We start from the raw sequence: 21,424 nt of genomic DNA, 5'->3' as shown, positions 1-21,424 counted from the left end.
GTATTACAGACAAGTGAAGCTTGCTGTAATTGTATCTAAATTGGGATACATTGAAAAAACGAACATTTTAATGATCTGCTAAATTCCTATGACTAAATGATGCCAAAATTATTTTAAATCTTCAGATCAAGTAGACATAGATATGATAAATAAACAAGGTTTTTATTCATTTTAAAGATGACAAACCACCACCATCAACCAAAAAAAATAAGAAAAAGGGTTAGTTAAATAATTAAAAGCAAGCAAATGCCACAGTTAGTAACTGAAAAAAATTGAAAACAAGCAAAATGCAAGAAACAAAAAGTAAATTATAGTGCGTGCTAACCTCATTCTCAGGGCATGGAACTTGGAGCAGTCTGGTGGACTCCATGTGATCTGATATTGGCAAACAAAACAATCATAGCAACATGAACAATAGAGCAACAAAATCGAGGTGGTCAAGGAAGGCAAATTGTGACATTCAAAAAGAAAGTTAAAAAAAAACAAAAAAAAAACAGAAAATCACAGCACAATATATAGACAAGCTTTCTAGACTCTTTATATCTAAATCAAGGGTTCCCAACTAGGACCTTATGTTCTCTTGTGATAGTAGTGTTTTAAGCAATTGATAACAGTTTCTTTCATTGAAATTAGTCTAAGATTTACAATAAATTTATCATGAATTACATTTTCCACATTTTATTGAAATTAGAATAATTTTGCAATTTATTGCATTAACCTTGTAAAATTAGATTAATGTAAATTGGTTTTATATACATATATATATATAAATATATATATATAGAGAGAGAGAGATAGATAGATAAGCGCCTGGCGATTCTCGACAGGAATGAAACGCAAGCTTTGATGTAACTTAACTCCCATAAATATACTTTCATAGTATATATTTAAGAAAAATAAGCAGACTCAATTAGGAATGTAAGAGCATTTTATATATATATATATATACCATAGATAAATCAGTCATAAAAGTACCACAGGTTTCAAAAAATAAAAATCTGGTGAGGTCGAGTGTAATTACCATCATCTCATAGGTCAATAGACTAATAATAGCTATTATATACGAGTATGTATGCATATTAAAGAAAGTCAATATTTTAACTTGGTTTTACACAACAAATCTGAAATGTTATTTCAGAAAGATTTTGATTTAGTATTATTTAAATTTCAGGATTTTTATTTAGGATTTATGCTATGAGTATAGTGGAATTATTTCATTTTTAGTTTTTATTAACCTACAAAAAATATTTTATAAAAAAAACGAAAAAAAAAAACAACATCTGTATTTATGGGTTCACGAGCAAAATAAGGTTGGGAACCCTTGATCTAAATATATAAAAGTTATTTCAATTTCTGATCAAAAATTTGATTCTAAGTAACCATGCAAAAATTATAAACAATATCATAATTCTTAATATTAATGATGGTTAAAACAAAGTACATCTTGAGACATCCTTTTTCACATTACAATTTTTGTTTTTTCTCTAAAAATATAAACTGGCTTCCTTTAACAGGGTTTTTATTTTACTAATGGGATGCCTATTTTTCATAAGGTAAATTTTACATTAAGGCATTTTAAATGTTTTTTTTTTTTTAAATAACATTTTTTTTTCATCAAAATTTACATTCTATAAACAACTTTACTACATTTGGAATACAACAATAATGATCTCTTAAAGAAAATGGTCACTTAAACTGAGGTTTCATAAATCACTCATAAAAAAACATCTTGTAGATGCTTCCACGAGACTTATCAGTGATGAGTTGGTTTGACTGTAGATTTTGAGTTTTAAACCATCAAACCTGTTCCACCAGTAATCCAGGCATATATGAAGGTCAGAGATTCATATTATTATTAGTCCATTATCCACAGAGAAAACAGAACATTGGTTCAAGATAATCATATGTTCCTTACAAGATGATGTCTAGATAAAAAAAAAACTATTCTTCTAACTTGGTCGACTAATACTGGGGAGGTGAAGGATGATAAATCCTGATGAGAGTCACTCAGATAAAAGGTTTGATGTTGAATGGCCTGGCACCTTCCCTGACGATGCCTTAGCTTCTTTACGCGAGAATCATTTGGATTACTAATTATATTTTGGTTGTTATATTCACAATGTTTTAGTTGATATAACCTCTAACCTTCTTCAGGTTCATCTTTTGGAACCTGGGAATCTTTGTATTTATTTTTTTGTTTTTATGAAACATCAGTTAAAGTGACCATTTTCTTTAAGAGATCATTATTGTTGTATTCCAAATTTAGTGTTATCCACATCTTCATAGTTGTTGTCGTTTGGGTCAACTTTTCCTCTGGCCTTCTTCAGGTGGTTAACCATGATGGGATAGGAATGTATCCCCACTAATTACTGCCTTCCATAGTTGTTATCTCACCACGTTTTGACCAACTAATCCTCTGGCCTGCTTTGGGTAGGATTGAAACTGCTATCTTCAGATAATGCTCACCTAAAACCATAGAGAGTCAATACCTATATCCACTGCGCCATGAGCCCAGAAGAGACTTCTTAAAAATTTTTTTATTACATTTTCACCCCAAACAAGGCACATTGCCACTTTGATGTAGGGGGCTACTATCAGGGACATAAGCTACAGAGGTACTATGTGGGGAGTTGGGCAGCAAGATGTCAGTTCACGTTACACATGAACTTCTGCATGTCAGAACAGTTGGAGAAGCAAGAACCCAGAAGGGAATTTCAAAGTCTAGCAGTTCTGGGGAGGAAACTACTTGAGTAGAAGGCTCTCTTACATCTAGGAATCTCAACTGTGAAGGGGTAGGATTTTGCTGCTTGTTGAGTTTGTCGGGGGGTATTTACGTCGAGGGGGTACAAGTGCTTGCAGTTCATCGGAGCATTCACCATTAAAGTATTTGTAGAACAGGCAGAGGGATGCTACATTTTGTCGATGGGACAGAGGCTGAAGTTTAGATGACAGTTCAGGACCTATCAGGCTGGCAACTCTCTTTTGAACCTTGTTTAGGAGTGAGAGACTAGTAGCAGATGCACCAGCCCAAATATGACAACAATACTCCATATATGGGCGAATGGTGGCCTTATAGAGGTACAGGATACTTTCGGGCATTAGTAGCTTTCTAGCACGGTAGAGAGAGGCTACCTTTTTCGCAGCAATCTTGGCAATGCTCTCAATATAATTTTTCTAACTCATGTTTCCTGTGAACGTTAGGCCGAGGAGTTTAAAAGATGTACTTTCAGATAAAGAGTCTTTGGCCATTGCTATTGGTAGTAGAGAAGGTTTCTTGTAATTATTGAAGGAAACAAGTTTAGTCTTGGCAGCATTGAATGTGACCATCCATTTGTGTCCCCATTCAACTACAGATTGGAGGTCATCCTCTAGTATTTCTACTATTTCTTTAGATATGTGTTCATTTGTTTTCCTGTCGCGTCTGTTATAGAGCGTGGTGTCATCAGCATATATACCCATCTAACAGACAATTTTGTCAGGGAGGTCATTTATGAATATTAGGAATAATAGAGGTCCAAAGATAGACCCTTGAGGCACTCCCGCATTTATATCATATTGTTTAGATGTACAACCATCGAGGACAACCTGGATTTTTCTCTTATGAAAGAATGATTTAATTATGTTAAGTATTCTTCCAGTGATACCATATTATCTGATTTTCCTAAGAAGACCTTCATGCCATACCCTGTCAAAAGCCTTAGATATATCTAGAGCTACCACTCTACCCTCCCCTGCTTTGTCAAGTGAATGGTATATATGCTCAGAGATTACAATTAGGATGTCTGCCGTGGAACGGGCTTGTCTAAATCCATATTGTTTGTCGGTCAAAAGTTTAGCATCTGTAAGGTGATGGACTAGAGCTTGGTTAATTAAGGTCGCAAATATTTTGGCAAAAAGTGGGAGGAGGCAGTAATTTACTGGGTCAGTTCTTTCACCAGAATTCTTGAAAACTGGTACCACAGAAGCAGTTTTTCTCGAAGGCAAGAAAGCAAGATCATTAAGGCATTTGTTGTAAAGTTTGGAGAGAACCAGAGCTATTTCGGCGGAGCACTTTTTTAATAGTATAGCCAGGATGAGATCAGGTCCACATGCTTTTGAAGTGTCAAGATTTTTTATGATAACATGCACCTGAGAATTCAATTGAATCTATTGAGCTGATGTCCTGTTCAAGAGCTCCTAGTGAGTACATGATTCTATAGTAATAAGTAATAATACTGCAGATCTAAACAAGATGAAATTTAAGGCTCCATTGTTCATTTAAACCCATGATATAACAAAACTGATTGTGAACCATCTTTATGTGACAGTCCTCTGGAAATTTACGGTTTAATCAACAAAAATTAACAGTCATAGTTGGAAGAATGAGAACAAACTACTCCTATAAATTAAAGGATTTGGAAAATTCGGTCCCAGTTCCACAGTTTTACTAGAAGGTTCTCAAGTTCCAAAAGATGTACCTGAAAGAGGTCAGAGATTACATTCATAATGTGTCAGCTGATGTAACAACAAAGAATAGTTGTTTGAATAATCAAAGAATACAAATTATCAATCCTCATCTCAAAGATTCCGAAATACATTTTTATATATAAAATTGGAAACAATTTGATGTTGTAATTTTGTCATAATCATTTGGAATTTTAAATTCCAAAAGACAATAAGGACAATCTATTTCATGTAACCTTCAATTTGATCTACACGGTCTATCATTTTATCCATTTTACCAAGGTTGAGTTTTTTTATTGTTTTCGTATTAACTAGAAGATGATTATACAAAAAAGAAATGTTTTAATTTTGTTATTTCAATAGAGAATTTCTTTCAGGATGGTTACCATTGTTAAAGAACAAACTTTATTTTCACCACTATGCAAAAGACACAGATCTGGATTTAGGTAAGAATTTCAGTAAGTTACAAGAAACTACAAAAACTAATAAAATCTTATTCATCATCTAACTATTGCTATTTGGAATGCCAAGATCTTAAAAAAAAAAAAGAAAAAGAAAAAAGGTTACTTGAATGATGATTGTCTTTCATGTGGTATTGTGATTTGATGAGCAAACTAACCCCAAATACCAAAAGCGACAAAACAAAAAAGACTGTTTGCCAATATAAAATCACCAATTCATATAATACATTCCTAAAAATAAAAATAAAGAAAAATTAAATAAGAACTAAATAAAAACGTTAAAATAGTCTGGATATTTCCTTTTGGCGACTGAAGAGATTTAGTAATTATTGCAACAACAAATACAAAACTTGTAATTTTATTTGGATTATTCAAACTACGATTCTCATCTTATATTCTTCACATTCCTAGCAAGGTAACCTGCAACCCCCATGTGCATCATTTCGAACTTGAGAACCTTTTTGTCAAACATGAGAACCTTTTCAATAAAGTTAGTAACCTCTTCTCCATTCCACATAAACTATGATTTGGCAAAAAAATATTAAGTTGTTATTTACAGTTATTATCACCTTTAGTAAGGATTGAACCTTCAACCTATATACCACCGTCAATTAGGACTATTAACCAACGCTCTTAACTATTAAGCAATAGGTTCATGTGAAAAATCCTAGTATGAAATTTGTTAGTTTTAAACCTAATCTTATCTAAATATGACTATTTATTTGTATAAAATTTCTAGTTTTTTTTTTCATACTAATTGAAATACTGTATAAATATAATATGCAAGATGAGAATAATAGTACTTCGAATAATCCAATATGAATACTAATTATCAACCCTCATCTCAAAAATTCCAAAATAAAAATATCCTCAAAGAAAAAGTTTGTAAGTTAATGCAAACACTTTGTTGATGAAGACGCCATACTTTCGAAGGTAAGAATTACTTAGCAAAATTAAAAATGGACTTTACAAACTTGAATTTAAATAAATAACTTTGAATAAATCCACAATTGTTTGTTACAGATTTATGACAAAATAGAATGCTGAAAGAGATTTATAAAAAATAAAAATTAAAAAAAAATCATTTTCACTTAAATACTCACATTTGAGTCGAATGTAAAATTCATTTTAAGTACATTAAAGGATGTTCAATTTAAGACTCCATTTTTCATACTAAATTCTAAAGTATTTTTATTTAAATTAACATGTTCTTTTTACATATTTGCCGACAATTTATACAAAAAACTCTATATAAAGGTAGAAATATAAAATCCGACAGAATCTTTTTTTAAAAAAAACAAAAAAAAAACAGAGTAGTCAAATCACAAAAATATAAAAGACAAAAACCAGAAAACAAGAGACTCATTTTTTGTTTCACTTATTTTCATAAAAGAAAATTTGTGACAAAATTTTTTAATGAAAATAAATGAAACTAAATAGACTGCTGATCAGATTTTATCTTTTATATTTTGTGATTTGTCGACTTTTCCATTTTTTCCTATACATATTGTAATCTCAAACCTAGTAAACACAATCATGCAAATAAAAAAATTTTAAAAATAAATTTCAAGTGCAGAAAAATCATACAATGGTATGGAAATGAAATAAAAACAACAAACATACAAAAAGAAATCAAGAGAAAGAGAGAAGAAAGAACAATGTCTTCTTCACTGTAACAGTGACGGATAAAAATGGCCAAGAAATCAATAATAGTCAGTGGTAGTAGTTGTTACAACGCGGTAGTTATCACCTTCGTCTGCCCTTCAAATATACAGTCCATTTATTTCAGGGTAGTTAAATCTCCATTCATCATTTGATGATTAAAAATAAGAGGTTTACATCTACATAATTAAACGGGTTAATACCTACCCCAAGAATTACCTACTACATTACATTTAGACCTTCAAATGCACGGATTCTGTCTAATAGATTCATCTAAGAGAAAATCGATATTAAAATAATTGCTTTTTAATAATGAATTCAAATAATTTCATTTTAATCAAGAAATTATTGAAAAGAAAACGTTTTAATCGTTAAATACTTACAAGAAACATCTTAAATTCAAGATGAATTACAGAAACACTGAAGAAAAAATGCTTTCAATATTTTAAAATATTTTTTGTTTTAACTAATAAAACTCCATCTATCAAGATTAAAAGCTACTTGAGGATAAGAGTTAATAAGGGGGTAGATTGTCAGTTAAATGATGATGAATATTATGAAAGGATTGAAAATAATGACTGAAATGAATAACATTTGATTACTTACGGTTGTTTATGATAAGCATTTATTAACATTGGATTTGAAAATGACCATGTTGTAATTCACAGGTAAGCAATCTTGTGATATCGTGTTCGACAGATGGGAAGATCTAGGAAAAAAAACTGTTCATGGAAATTTTGGTTGATGTTAAGCACACAAAGGAAGAAAGAAAATATTTTTGCAGCTGTGATAGAAAGACGAGTTCTTGCTGTGAACGTTTTACGAGAAGGAATCGGAGATTGAACATCACTCCATAAAATGTACATGGGTTAATAGCAATTTTTAAATACCACAATCATCTATTTATCTTTCATCTCACAATGTTGGAATATGACATAATATTGGGTTAACGTTGAGAATCCAACTCCCCACCCCAAAAAAGGGAATGTTCTGAATGGTTAAAAAACATACCGACCATGCCGGATCCCCCCTCCACAAGTGAAAAATTTACTTTCACCATGACGAATGTTTGCAAAACTTTTTTAAATTCAAGGAGTAATTATTGAGAAAAATACAAAAAAACGAATGGACATGATTTGGGGGCAATTTTACCTCTATAATGTCCTTTAGAGGGGCAACCACAGTTATTCCAGAAAATCCGTTCTGGCAAAACTTTACTGTCACCATGACTAATGTTTGTGCAAAATTTTTTTAAATTCAAGGCGTGGTTATTGAGAAAAATATGAACAGACGAATGGGAGTGAATTAGGTCCAATCCCTCCTTTGTCGGAGGGGGACCAAAAAATACAAAAATAAAATTTAAAAAATTAACCTGTCGGTATTCCATGGCAAGTGACCTGAAATAAACCAATCCTGTCTCCCAAAGGAGAAAGCAATACCTGGGAAGGTGGCCGCCTAACAATACTTTACATCACTCTGATATTAGCCCAAAAGAAAATTTAAAAACAATCTTGAATCACAAGCTAATCAGGACATTTTTCTTTTTAATCTGAAAATTAAAAATGTTATTCATTTTAAAATGTAATTTTAGTAAAAAAAAATGTTTTTGTTCAGAGTTCTCCCTTATTAAAAAAACAAAAATGTTGAAATCTTTCTGATGTACATTCTCGTGACGAAATGAAAATGTCATATTCCAAAAAAACAAGTAAATTGATCAAGTAGTTTTATTTTTAACTAAGAAAATAAAATTTTATGAGTAAGCAAAAAGGAACTGTCTCGCATCGCCATTTTGAAGAAACATGGGCAGACAACTCCACAATAATTAAAACACGAGATCATCCTAGTAATGCCCACGATTTCCCATTAATCATTTAAAATCGTTTAAAAATGGTGTTCTTTATGAAAATAAAACTACTTTATCAATTTATGTGATTTTATTGAATATGATATTTTCGTCATAGGTACGTACACGATAAAGACATTTTTTTTAATTTTTTTAATATGGGACAATTCTGAACAACCAGGAAAAAATCTATTCACTATTAATATCAAATGTTTTCATGATAAACAAGGATTCGATTTAAATGTTTATATGGAAATTTAAATTTTTCTATACAAACGCAATTAAACTTAATTCATGTGACTCAATCTGAAATGTCATTTTCTAAACTAACCAATACTTTTTGAAACTTGACGCTGATAACAATGAAATAGATAGTCAAGTATTGTTCAAATACTTAACAGAAATTTGATCATATTTTTAAATAGATAAAAACAAAATTAGCAGCTATGAAATAGTACAAATAAAAGTAGCCAATGGCAAAAAAGACCGGAATCGAGGAAGCAGCACAAAAAGAAAATACAAATACAACTTAAAAGATACCGAGTATATATGGAGAGGAGGGGGGGGGTAATGTCAATTAACACCAATATCTCTTCCATGAATCGTTTGACATCTTAGCTTTCATGCATAAAATTGACATTTTCAGTTTTCAGAGAGAAATATCAGAAAAGGGAAAATGGAATCATAACAAATCAAGATGGAGAAAGGAAGAGAGAAAAACAGATACAGAGAAAGAAAGAGAAATTGAAAGAAAGAGGGGATAAAAAAAGAGAAACAAAAATAAAATCCTGCCAAATAAAGATAATGAAATAAGGAGATAAGGCTCTAGCTATTCGGCCCAAATCAGCTTTCTCGGAAAAAAAATTAGTAAGGATCAGATTTCAACCAAAACAATGGAGAACTCTCGTTCATGAAAATCTAATAAAGCAAAAATCCACTTTTTCTACAAAATATTGTTCGTCTGCGACAACTTACGTTTAGATTTAACATTCTTAACACTTTCAAAATAGGCTATAATTGTAAAAAGAATTTTATTCAATGGCTAAACGATACTGTGATTCAATTAAACTTCGTAAGATGGTTAAAAAAAAAAAAGACGGAGAAAAAGTACCGGCATACAACAGTTCTAAAAGTAAATAAATGCTCTTCTCAAGTGGAGTGCTGTGGTAAGTGATATTGTCAACAATTATTAGTGACAATGCAAAGATCTTTATAAACAGATGGAGCACTCTCCAGTTGTTTTCAGTGTTTATATAAAGCATCGAAATGTCACTTGCTAACACCGCTAGGCCCATAAACAAATGGCCGTCAGGTCCTGGCTTAGCATATGTGCTAATTTAACCACACTGAAGAAATGTGATACAGCAAAAAAATATATAATATATATATTTCCAAAAAATAATTTACATATGTATATACGTATGTATAAACTTGTCCATTCCTATACTGATTTCAATATGTATGTTACATCTTTTTAAAATTCGTTTTAATAATTTTTAAACAGAAAACGTCTGCTTTTAATATCAATGTTAGAGCAAGAAAAGATAACTCAACTTTATAGTTGTATATAGATGAAAGAAAGAAAATCTGTTCTTGAAAGAAAATTAAATCAAACTTGTCAAACAGGTGAGACTGCTAATTCATAAAAAGTCCGACTAGTGGTTTACTACCGATCAATAAATAATTGATCAAGTAAACATTGCTTCTAATAGAACTGATTGATCTCAAGGACAATGGCTATAACATGGAAAGTCACTACAAGCAGAAAGTCTAATTCTAACCTGCTAATAACATTCACTTAAACCTTAAAACGGGTGCAGCTTTTCATATTTTACTTATACTAATAATATTTCTGAAGCGTTTGTAGAGGAGTCGTACGTTTCTTTAGATGATCTATTTGTGGTATCGACAATTGATCTCCATGCATCCTAAAGCTATTTAATGCACAAAATACAGTGTCTTCAATACTGAAAAGCAACCCATGCATGAAAAGCTGCATCTTTCACCCAGCTTGCTAATGTGATACTACTCCATGTCCTCTCCCAAAGTGTTAGGAAGTAGAAAAGAAAAAAGAAATATAACAAAAGAAAAGGAAGTTTATCGAGTAATAAAAGAAATAGGATTTCTGAGTAAACAAGGGATCGGAATTTGTTCCTTAACACAGACAAAAGAGAGCTAAAGTGAGAGCTCTAATTAAGATGTAGTAATGACTAACAAAATGACGGATGTTGATGGTTTGCAGTGGAGAGTTGCTATAGGTTTGCAACAGTCCATGAATTTTTATGATAGTGGGAAGCAGTTTGCATACGGTTTTATGACAGTCCCGCCGACTAGGAGGACAGTCGTGAGCTGGACACAGTTAAAGATAGATTGTGGCTCAGAGCAGAGAGGGAAATGAATTGACCAACCAACAGACAGACTGTCTTGACAGTAGATGTAGATGAGGAATTTAGGATTTAAAAGGGTCAATGGTGTCACATATGTATCTAGAGTCCAACCAAAACGTGTTGGAACCAGTGTTATTCTATGTTTTCCTTTAAAATTGTGTTTTGTATTTATTTTTATACTCGTGAACCCATGTGCATTTTCAGCAACTGCAAATGCATAAGCACCGATGACACTGCCAAAACCAGAACAAGAGAAGATGAAAGGAGAAATTCATGGCACACAACAGCTACATAGAACATCATTCTTGACAATGAAAAGGAGCATTATTTCATTGAGTGAAGAACCATAAAAATTTAACAGGTTTAGCAAGCCGTATACCTAGCTAGCCCTGAAGATGCCTTTAATAAGCACTTCATTATCACCTGCTAAACCACATTCAATGACACAACAAACAATTGACCTAATCTCAAGACCATGATAGGCAGTGAAATTTTGTTGTTGAACATGTGGTGAAGCTCTCCAAAGTTTGAACATAACCTAAAGCTAACAAAGAATATCGTTTAGACAAGTTAACAACTGCTGCATATTTAATATTCATGAGTGTTCTACTAGTTTGACAGTGTATAGGATACAAATTTATTAATCAGTGTCCATTCTCGAGAGACAATGGATATCCCTTATAAGGGCATCTACGTAGAGAATCTATTGTGAAGCAAGGGTTATGCAATCGCCAACCACACCTCTCTAGATCCAATACTTCTCGAGTCTAGTGTTAAGGATAAGCAAAGAACCCCTTTATATACAGCACCTAGTATTTTGAAATGATCACTCATTTACTACTACTCAGGCTCAATATTGCTTAACTTCTGTGAAATAATGCAAATCAGTGTATCAATGACATACACTTTAATAAATTTAATAAACACAGTCATTAAAAATGCGATGAAGACTTCAGTAAATTTAATTGGAGCAATTGAGCCTAAATTTTATTAAATCAAAATTTAAACACATAATTTCAGAAATTCTCATTCAATGTCTTAAGACGTTTGACATTTAAATTGCATTTTAAAATAAGAATTATTAATTGAAATAAAGTAAACTGTGTCAGTTTCTTGATTTGTTCAATAAACATTTGGAAACTACTGAACGGATTTCAACCAAACTTTACATAAATATATGTACAGGTGATCTGGATTAACCTTGAAGGTCAGGAAAGGTCAAAAGAACCATTTCTCATGTTAGTGGACATTCAATCAAAAATAATGGGTGGATTAAATAGGATCGGAATTAACCTTGATTTTGAGAAGAAAAAATATCGTCTTGTATGTGCAACAAAAGATTAGCTCTACAAAAGAAATAACTTATTGTTATACTAAATGCGGGATAATCGGTTTGTTTTCCCTATATACTTCAACAAAAAAATACATACTAAAATATATTTTAGTTCTGGGATTGAGTTTGAAAAAAAAATATTTCAATCATTCTAATTAGTTGTATGTTATAATTGAGCAAGTTATCCATTGCACTCTTAGCTGTTTATGTATTTCTTGTGCTCTCTTTCTCTCACTATATTCATTCAACCACTCTCTAATATAAGCATTTAAAGACAGAGTGAGTATCTTTCCAGCTAATTTGCATATGTGTATTTGCACACACCATAAACACTTATGTAAATAAGATGGCAAAATAATAAGTCCCTTTACTTCCATATTATCCATAAAGAAAATATAAAAGTAAAGAGATTTATTATATTTTATTCATTGAAAAATTTCTTAATAGATAAATCAGTTTATATATATATATATATATATATATATATATATATATATATATATATATATATGATGATTGCTGCATCTTTCCAGATGATCGCCATCACATTGAGTTCTCCCAATCTTGTCATCCATGCCACCTCAGATGACTCTGCACTCTCGCCGCAGATTTGCACATCTTGAAGCAGATGTGACATACAAATTGAGCAATTTCCATTGAGCTAACTTCCTCTGGAGATTGAAGGGTATTCCTATGAACAATCACATGTCTTCTCAGAGATATATATATATATATACACACACACACACACGCACGCACACAGAGGGTGATAAAATTGTTGCCCTAGAAAAGATGACATGATTCCATCTTTGTTTGATGAAAACAGTTTTTTTGTGTTGCAAACTATCTACTAGCTGGCCAGTTATGTAGAAATCCCAAGAGTGATAGAAGCATTCCATCATGTCTGAAAGTGGCACAATGTTCAATGAGCGAGATCAGAGATGCATGCTCATGCTCTCTACCGATCCAAATTATGACAACAGGACCATTGCCAGTATCCTCAACATGCAAATCCGGATGGGTCAACACTTGAGGGCACAACTCAATACATCGGATGACCCACACTTAGTGTCTTTGGTGTGGTTTCAAGTGAGGACCACATTTCGCCACCTCACATCTTCGAAGTCGGCTTGAAAGTCAACACTAAAGTGTACCTGGATGTTCTGAAGAGTATGGTGATCCCCTGGTGCAATCAGGTGGCCAGGGGCAGACCCTGGGTGTGGCAGAAGGACTCGGCACTGGCTCACAAATACGAACGGCTTGGCTTCAGAAGGAGTGCTACAACTTTGTACTCTTCTCTCACTAGCCACCCTCCTCCCTAACCTGAACCCACTGGACTACTTCGTTTGGTTATACGTTGAGAACATTACCAACACGACCTCTCACAACACCAAAGCCAGCCTGATTGTCACCATCCGCCAAGTATTCGTTGAGCTCCCACCGGCACTTGTGGAAAACGCATGCTCCCAGTTCTGGACCCGTATCGAGGTGGTAATTGAGGCTGAAGGTAGCTACGTTGAATAGATGTCAGCTCAACTACATAATTAAGTTACCGGAAATGATTTTTTCAATAAAAGTTTTAAAATTTTAAAATAAAGCTCTATTGTTTTCTTTAGGGTGACAATTTTATTGTTCTACCAATATATATATATATATATATATATATATATTGGTGTTGGGACAATTAATCGGAATCAGAAAATTCAGAACTTTTGGGGATATCAGAATCAGAAAAAAATTGTGCTTATTTTCCAATGCCAAAAACGATTCTGTTAAATATATTTTTATTTGATTGTAATAATAAAATCATAAAATATTTTTTGATTTCAAACTTCCAGTAAAACTAAAATCTATAGATCTCACACAAATTTATTTTTATGTTTGAGAAAACATATGCAGATTTAACGTGTTTTTTTTATAGTGATTGTGAAAAAATTACAACCTTATAGTTAAATATTTAGAGGTTTTTAAAGAATCAGAATCGGAAATTTAGTATAGAATCGGTAATTGTATCAGAATCAGAAAAGATATCGGAATCGTCCTATCACTAATATATATCAAGTCATGCCCCTCTCTCTCAGACCAGCATTACTTGGGAAAGGGAGGCTTTAAAAAACTAAATAGAAATTGAGACTATCTTTCTACCTCTCTTAATCAACCTATCTTCCGATTTTCCTATTTCCACACACCTCTTCCACCTGATTCACTTGAGCTTTCAGTTTTAAAATTATTGCTCCCAGACAATAGAGTTTCTTTCTCCAACACTTAATATAATGAAGCCTATATTTTAGTGTATTCTCAAACAATGCAGAGTTTCTTGTCTTCCCCTTTTCATCAAGCAAATATCAAATTGAAAATGTACTAATGTACACCTGCTTTATCTAGGATATTGAACATTGGTTCCTGAACAACACAGAATAACCTTTCTGGTATACAATAGTATAACAAAATACTGCGAAAATCTTTCTATTAGGCCAAGCGAGGTTTAAAAACACCTGCTTCATGTAGGATTGCTCAATCTAGAATATTGATGACTCCCGGGCAACGCAGAGTAAACATACCTACTCTATCAATGATATTAAACACTTAAGGTTACCTAATATCACTAAATATAATACTGTATTAATACTATTATGGCTCCCAGACAACACCAACTTAACAAAAGACAGGACAATTCTTCCGGGCAATTCTGCATCGGCTCTAATCTGAAGAGAAGCTTAAGAGATGTTAAAGAATTTTGAAAGGAAATGCCGAGTAGAAGGAATAGCTTAAAATTACAACTGAAAAACTAGACACCCTACTCCCCGAAAAAATCTGCTTCATAGCCAACTAAAGGGTGCACTGGAGGGGATCTGGGAACACTTCCATTATCTTCCCCCAGTTAATTTTACATAATACATTTTTAGAATTTGTGTAGATTCTCTAACATTTTTTTCTAAAGGGCACAGTCAGACATCAAGATTATATATATATATATATATATATATATATATATATATATTAGTCCCAATTCCTACCCTAGATACAACCTGTCTGCTACAGATTCTACACAGACACAGGGAACAAACAACCTAGAGTTACTGAAACAGATCTGGATTCTCACTTGAGCCCCACTAGCTGGGTTGCAGCCCTAATACCCTACTTCTCTACCTGATTAGTGCAAACATGTTGGTAGGCAGTTGAAGATCCTAGTAGTAGTAGAGGACAAACACATGATTATGGGGCATAATTGGCCACCTGGATAATCACATCATTTTCCAGCATAATTGGGCACAGTGGACAACCATATTCATTTTAGGGTATAACTGGGTACACTGGATGACCACATCTTTTTCAGTAGATGATGCAACAAAATGATGGCATCTTTCATGGATCATCTAGATCTTTGGGGGTAGATTCTCTATAAGTTTTTCAAATTTCAGTTCAAATTCTAATTTATTTTGTTTGTTTTTTATAAGGAATTTCTAAATTTGAATCAAACAGAATGAAGTTCAATTCAAGTATTCAATAGAAATTTATTATTGTTGTAAGCATTTTCTCAGTATATATTTATTCAAAATAAAAAGCTAGATGAAATATTTCTTTAATATTAATGATCACTGAACATATATTAATGACCGATTATAGATTTAAAGATGTTAAAATTACATTATAAATTTTCTTGATATAAATGTTTAAATGCATATATAAAGATATTTTGCTAGAAAATAAACATTAAATGAACTTTACGATCAAAAACTAAAAAATAAACTTCTCAAATGTAATTATTAAAAGTGAGTTAATTTGTTCAAAAGAATCAACTGAATCTCTACACCCCAGTGACTACATGTAACAAAGGGAGATAAATGATCGAACATTAGCAAAAGATTCCCCCCTTTCTTTCCCTCAATGAAAACGAGGTCATAATGCACAAATCAATAACTAAAGATGAATATCTTCAAATATATTTTCAGAGAGTAAGGAAATAAATTAAGTTTATTTTGGAAACTAATAAGAAATTTCAGAACAGAGCTAATTTTCTTTACACCAACAACACTTTTTTTAGTGTAAAATTTAAAAAAGAGACTTTAGACTTAACTGCAGATGAAATAAAGAAAATATTTCAAATGTTAAAATTAAATGGTAATACTTCATAAAATTATAACATAAATTGAAAACTGATAAATATTAATCATCCGTTATTTTTAGAATGGTTACTACAGATCATGTGCATCTTTGCCTTGACTATCAAAATTCAAACATTCAAGGTCATTACTAAAAAAAGGTTATGAATAAAGTAAAACGCAATGTAGTTTTTTTTTTTTTTTTTTTTTTAACAAATATATTTGTGTAATAATATATATTTTAAGGTACAAAAGAGTTGTCTCTGGAAACAAATAAAAAATGTCAAGTAGCAACCTAATATAATAAATGACAATTAAAAAAAATCAATGAACAAAAGATTTAGGCAGAATATGGAATAATCACTTAAGAAAATAGATAAATTTACTCAAAAAAAACTTATCAAAAGAAAATTTTAATCAAAATATAATTTGCATTTTTTTCCTAAATGCCGGAAAATGTTTAAAGAAATATCTTAAAATAATATCAAAAATAAAACTTAAAGAAACTGTAATTTTGAATTTTTCTTTTTTTAATTTATTTGTATTCAAAAACAACCTATTTGTGTTATACATTAGACAGACAATATATATATATATATATATATATATATATATATATATATATATATACACACACACAGAGCATACCCTTATTTTCCACCATAAAAACTTAAGATAAAAAAGAAAAAAAAAATGCTAAATAATTATGTGATAAATTTAATACAAATCTTAAACTTTTGGTTATGGCTTTCATCTTCAATATTTATGAATAGTGTACAAAATTAAAACTTGTTTTTGTACGTAAAAATTAAAAACTAAAATGTAAACATTTCAAAATTTAACAAAAAATATATAATTTTGAAAGAAAATATAGAAAATGGTGAAATGAATTTAAGCATTGCAATCAATCAATATATATAAATTAAATAAGTTTAACTATATCGAACTTGAAAAAAAAGCCTATTTTTTAAGTGCTCAATACATATGCAGAGCTATTATAAATGAAATTATATAAACATCAGAAAAACCCTATGTGGATTAATCAACGTAGGGTCTTTCTGATGTTTATATAATTGCACGCACACACATGTAAGATAACAAAATTAACCTCTTAAAATCGGACATAGCCGAATCAAAACAGCAAATCTTTCACACATAAAGGACTGCTCGATATCCTTTAGAGCTCTATAAAAACAAATTAAAAATAAACCTCTCAATTTTCTCTCTCTCAATATATATATATATATATATATATATATATATATATATATGAGAAATTTCACATATTTTATAAAACATGTTTTTCAGTATTTAGTTCAACGGTGCTTAATACCCAAGTAATTTAGTAGCAATATAAAAACATAATACCCCAATTATGTTTATTTTTATATTACTAGATAGAAACTTCTTATTTACTTGCTTCCCCACGAGGTCAATTTTTAATATGGCAAAAAATCTAGCTCACCATATAGGAGGACTCTAGGTTGGGACAGAAATTTAAATTACCTCTTCTGATCAAAGACAAAAAAAGATTATGTGTAGTATCAGAACAAATACTACACTTTGCTCCTTGTCAAAAATCCAAGGAAAATATAGAGAGGAGCCACTCCATCTTTTTACTCAAACTGCTTTCGTAGCTGCTGTAAATTAATTATATAGCAAATAAAATGATCAAGCTTAGCAGTAAAGCTTTATTTACTAATCAAAAGATTAATATATATTTTACTTATATCTGAATCAGAATAATTGATGCAGATATTAATTAGAATATTAAGCAGAATCATTAAAAAAATAAAAAAAAGTACAAATATAAAATACAAATGATTTAAAAATAAAAAAATATTTACAACAAATACCGATTCTGATTTGAGTCATTCAATTCACTTGATTTCACAGCCTTGAAACATTATCACAAGATGGCTGCAACAGTATATATAGAAAGATGCGTATGTATATATACACATAAGAAGAGTGTCAGCTTCCTTACCTTGTATTCGTTGTTCATTATATCAACCATGCCTAAAACCATACTGACGTTCGCCATAGCGGAGTACTAACAGTTAATTGCAATATCTGAGAGTCTGAGAGTGGACTAGCAGAAAAAACAGGTAGTTGAAATATTAAGTCTTGACTTGGGACGTGCAACCCGTTTGATTTTCGTACACTCACTCAATACGCAGCAACCAATCTGATAACAGAAGGAACACACACTTGTACTGCTGCCAGTTATTGATATTTCTAATCTCATTGCTGCTGCGTTCAATAAGTATTGGAGAAACGGGAGGGAGGGGGAGCTACTCGATGAACCGACTGCTAGTGGATAAGTCATTTCGGAGGTTAAATATATCAGCCAAAAAATTAAAAGGAGTTGTTTGTTTTTTTTATTCACAAATGGAGGAAAACAAATATTTTGATACAAAAATCAATAAGATCGAATAAATTAAAAGAAGTCAGACAACTCAAGGACACGCAGCCCTTGAAAAATTCAATAGAAAAAAAAGATACATCCAAGTCTGACCCACACAGATCCTAAAGTTGAATACATTATAATTTATTTTTAGGTACTGAAAGAAAAAAAATGAAAATTTAATTATGAATGCTTTAAAACCCAAAATCTATTTTCGACTTTATAAGAGAATTTAAAACAAATATTTCATAAGAATGGTTGAGTTTAGTTATGAAATGTTTAAAACTTGTCAAAGTTTTGTTTAGTGGAAGTTTTCTTATAAAATGAAAACTTGACATATCTAGTTATCGAATTATAAGAGAAAGACAATTAAAAAGATTATCAATAAAAATATAGAAATACGATACATTAAAAAAAAAAAAAAAAAACTTCCCTATTTAAGGGTCGGATTAGCAAATAAAGAAAACAAAACTAAGTTAATCCCTTAAGCCAATCAAGTGAATCCCTCAGATTTACTTTAATCCATAAGTTATTCAAAATGGTTAAACTCGCTGAAGTAATCTATGAATAGAGTTTAATTTTCTTGACTAAAACTTGAAGAGCTTGCCGACAACAAAAGCAAAAAGGTCCAAAGAACTGATTGAAGTTTTAAATACTTTTAAAAAGCAGAAAGTTATAAGCGGAAACGGAGAGAAAGAGGAAGTAAATATGCGTTACCTTCATGAGTCGAACGACGACAGAGTTATGTTCGGCTACAGCCTGTGTGTCAACACGTGTACCCATTGTGGTATTGTCAACGAGGTGGTTATTATTCCATGATGGAGGCCAGATCATCTGCTTGGTGTCCATAGTAAAAGATGAAGGAAAGTAAAAGTACCTCAGAATCTTGTTTAGGTGATGCGATGCGGCCGCACCTGAGGCTTTTCCTATGAGAAACTAATGTGTGAACACGGATTGCAAGTAGACAAGCAGTGGGCGAGCAGGGGGGCAGGAGTAGAGGAGGATGACACCACACCAGACTAGACCTGACAATACTAATAAGGTTGTTGTCGTTGTTGTTGTTGTTGTTGTCGACCTTGTTAATGGCATAAACCCAAACAGGTACACCGACACACACAAAGCCACTAAACTTTTTTCAATGGAAATAGTCTGCTCTGTGCCAAGAATAGAGAATTTTTCTTTTATATATACATATATATATATTCTTTATTTCTACGTCTGCTCACTGGCTTACTTCGGTAGTATTCCTAGCGTTAGATGTGGAGACCAAATTCATTCACAAGTTTCAGGAAATCCTATAATTCGAAAGGTTCTTAGTTAAACAGAAAGGAAAAAAGGATTTCAAAGGAATATACAGTTTCCTTTCCTTTTCTCCGTCAGTTGAAAATGTGATGATGAATATATCCTGCTCAATCACCTTTAATGGTCCACCCATCAACTGGCTATCTCCACCCTGAATACATTATGTTATGCATGCAGATAGGAATAGTTGTAGAAAGTGAGTACATGTATATTTTATATCCTCTACAGCCAGCCACACACTAATTACATATATATGTAGATAAATATTATATGCGTAAATACATTAATAACATAGGTGGGTATGTCAATAGATAAATTAGCTGGTAGGTGGGTAGAAAACATTAATACAGAATTTGTTTTGTTAAGTTAGACATTGATTTTTTTTTTCTTTCTTTCGTTCAACATAAAAATACTTGTTGTTGCTGAGTTTTAATCAGAGTTGAAGTTTACAACAATATTTTATTCACAAAAGTAAAAACAAAAGACTTGATATTTGTTTCAATCAAGATGAAACTTTTCTACAAATAAAATCGAATCATATTTCAAATAAAAAAAAAAAAAAGTAAATGAACATAGAAAAATTAAATATCTAACACCCTAAATGAAAAAAACTCGGGATCAGGTAAAATTTCACCAACAGTTTTTCACCACTTTCATATCCCCTTACAAAGATTAAAATCAAGATATGATGCTAAACTTTATGTCAAGTATCTTAATTCAATGTTGATAAAAATTCATTACATCATTTTGATTCTAGAAATTAAAATTCAGACAAATCATGCTTAATTGGTGCTTAATCAAATTTAATGCAAATTTGAAATATTTGAATTTTCAAATGGGATATTGTTCCCATATTATGCGTATTTATTAACCGACGTCTAATACTACTTGTTATAATTCTACAAAAATCTGAGGTATCTAAAATTTAACAAAAGATTTCCACCCTCTTTTCTAGTTTTGCATAAAATTTAGACTAAATATAGCCCACATTACCTACTCTTACAATTGTGTTTAAAATTTAATAATGATCGGTTAATTTGAGAGAATTAGATATGTGTAAGTTTATCAATATTTATCACAATAAGGTTTTTCCCCCAATATACTATAGCACAAGATACTAAAAATATACGTTAGTTCTGGGATTGAGTTATGTTTAAAAATATATAAAGCTGTTATTTATAATTAACTAAACAAGTTACTCATATACTTCAATTTAATGGTCAATTGGGGTATAGTATCTGTTCTATTGTCATGATACCGTCATGTCAGGCATTAACTTGGGGGGGGGGACTTATGTTTGTTATGTTACTAGCCTCTCACTCTTTTTGGAGTAAGTGTATTTTATGTGCATTTGTCATGATAATATTCTACCAGCCTAGCTAATATATGCATACGCACAGATTTTTTTTTTTTTTTTTTTTTTTCCAGATGATTTTAATCAGATTTATACCCTAATACAGAATTCAAGGAGGTATATCTTCTT

The 21,424-nt window shown here is 31.4% G+C and overlaps 1 protein-coding gene across 25 annotated transcripts in view; it reads right to left on the bottom strand.

Annotated features, from left to right (window-relative positions):
* The window catches only part of LOC145280297 (protein NDRG3-like), a 186,449-nt gene that overhangs the window by 107,131 nt on the left and 57,894 nt on the right, over positions 1–21,424 (bottom strand). For 4 of the 25 annotated variants that reach the window (XM_080132217.1, XM_080132177.1, XM_080132248.1 and 1 more), the window contains exon 2: positions 326–375. The exons of 4 other annotated variants lie outside the window; for them this stretch is intronic. In XM_080132217.1, the coding sequence (XP_079988343.1) occupies positions 326–370 (45 nt within the window). In that variant the 5' untranslated portion in view covers positions 371–375. Of the gene's footprint in view, positions 1–325; positions 376–5,010; positions 5,131–7,172; positions 7,284–18,079; positions 18,180–18,219; positions 18,533–19,356; positions 20,133–21,424 lie in introns of those variants that run through there. 17 more of the 25 variants (XM_080132152.1, XM_080132085.1, XM_080132238.1 and 14 more) reach the window with 10 other exon arrangements.

The sequence above is a fragment of the Euprymna scolopes genome, chromosome 1 (genome assembly GCF_053919585.1).
Source record: "Euprymna scolopes isolate OS-2025 chromosome 1, ASM5391958v1, whole genome shotgun sequence".
Taxonomy (NCBI): Eukaryota; Metazoa; Mollusca; class Cephalopoda; order Sepiida; family Sepiolidae; genus Euprymna; species Euprymna scolopes.
Note: the sequence above shows the minus strand (reverse complement) of the source record. Positions and strands in the feature narration are given on the sequence as shown.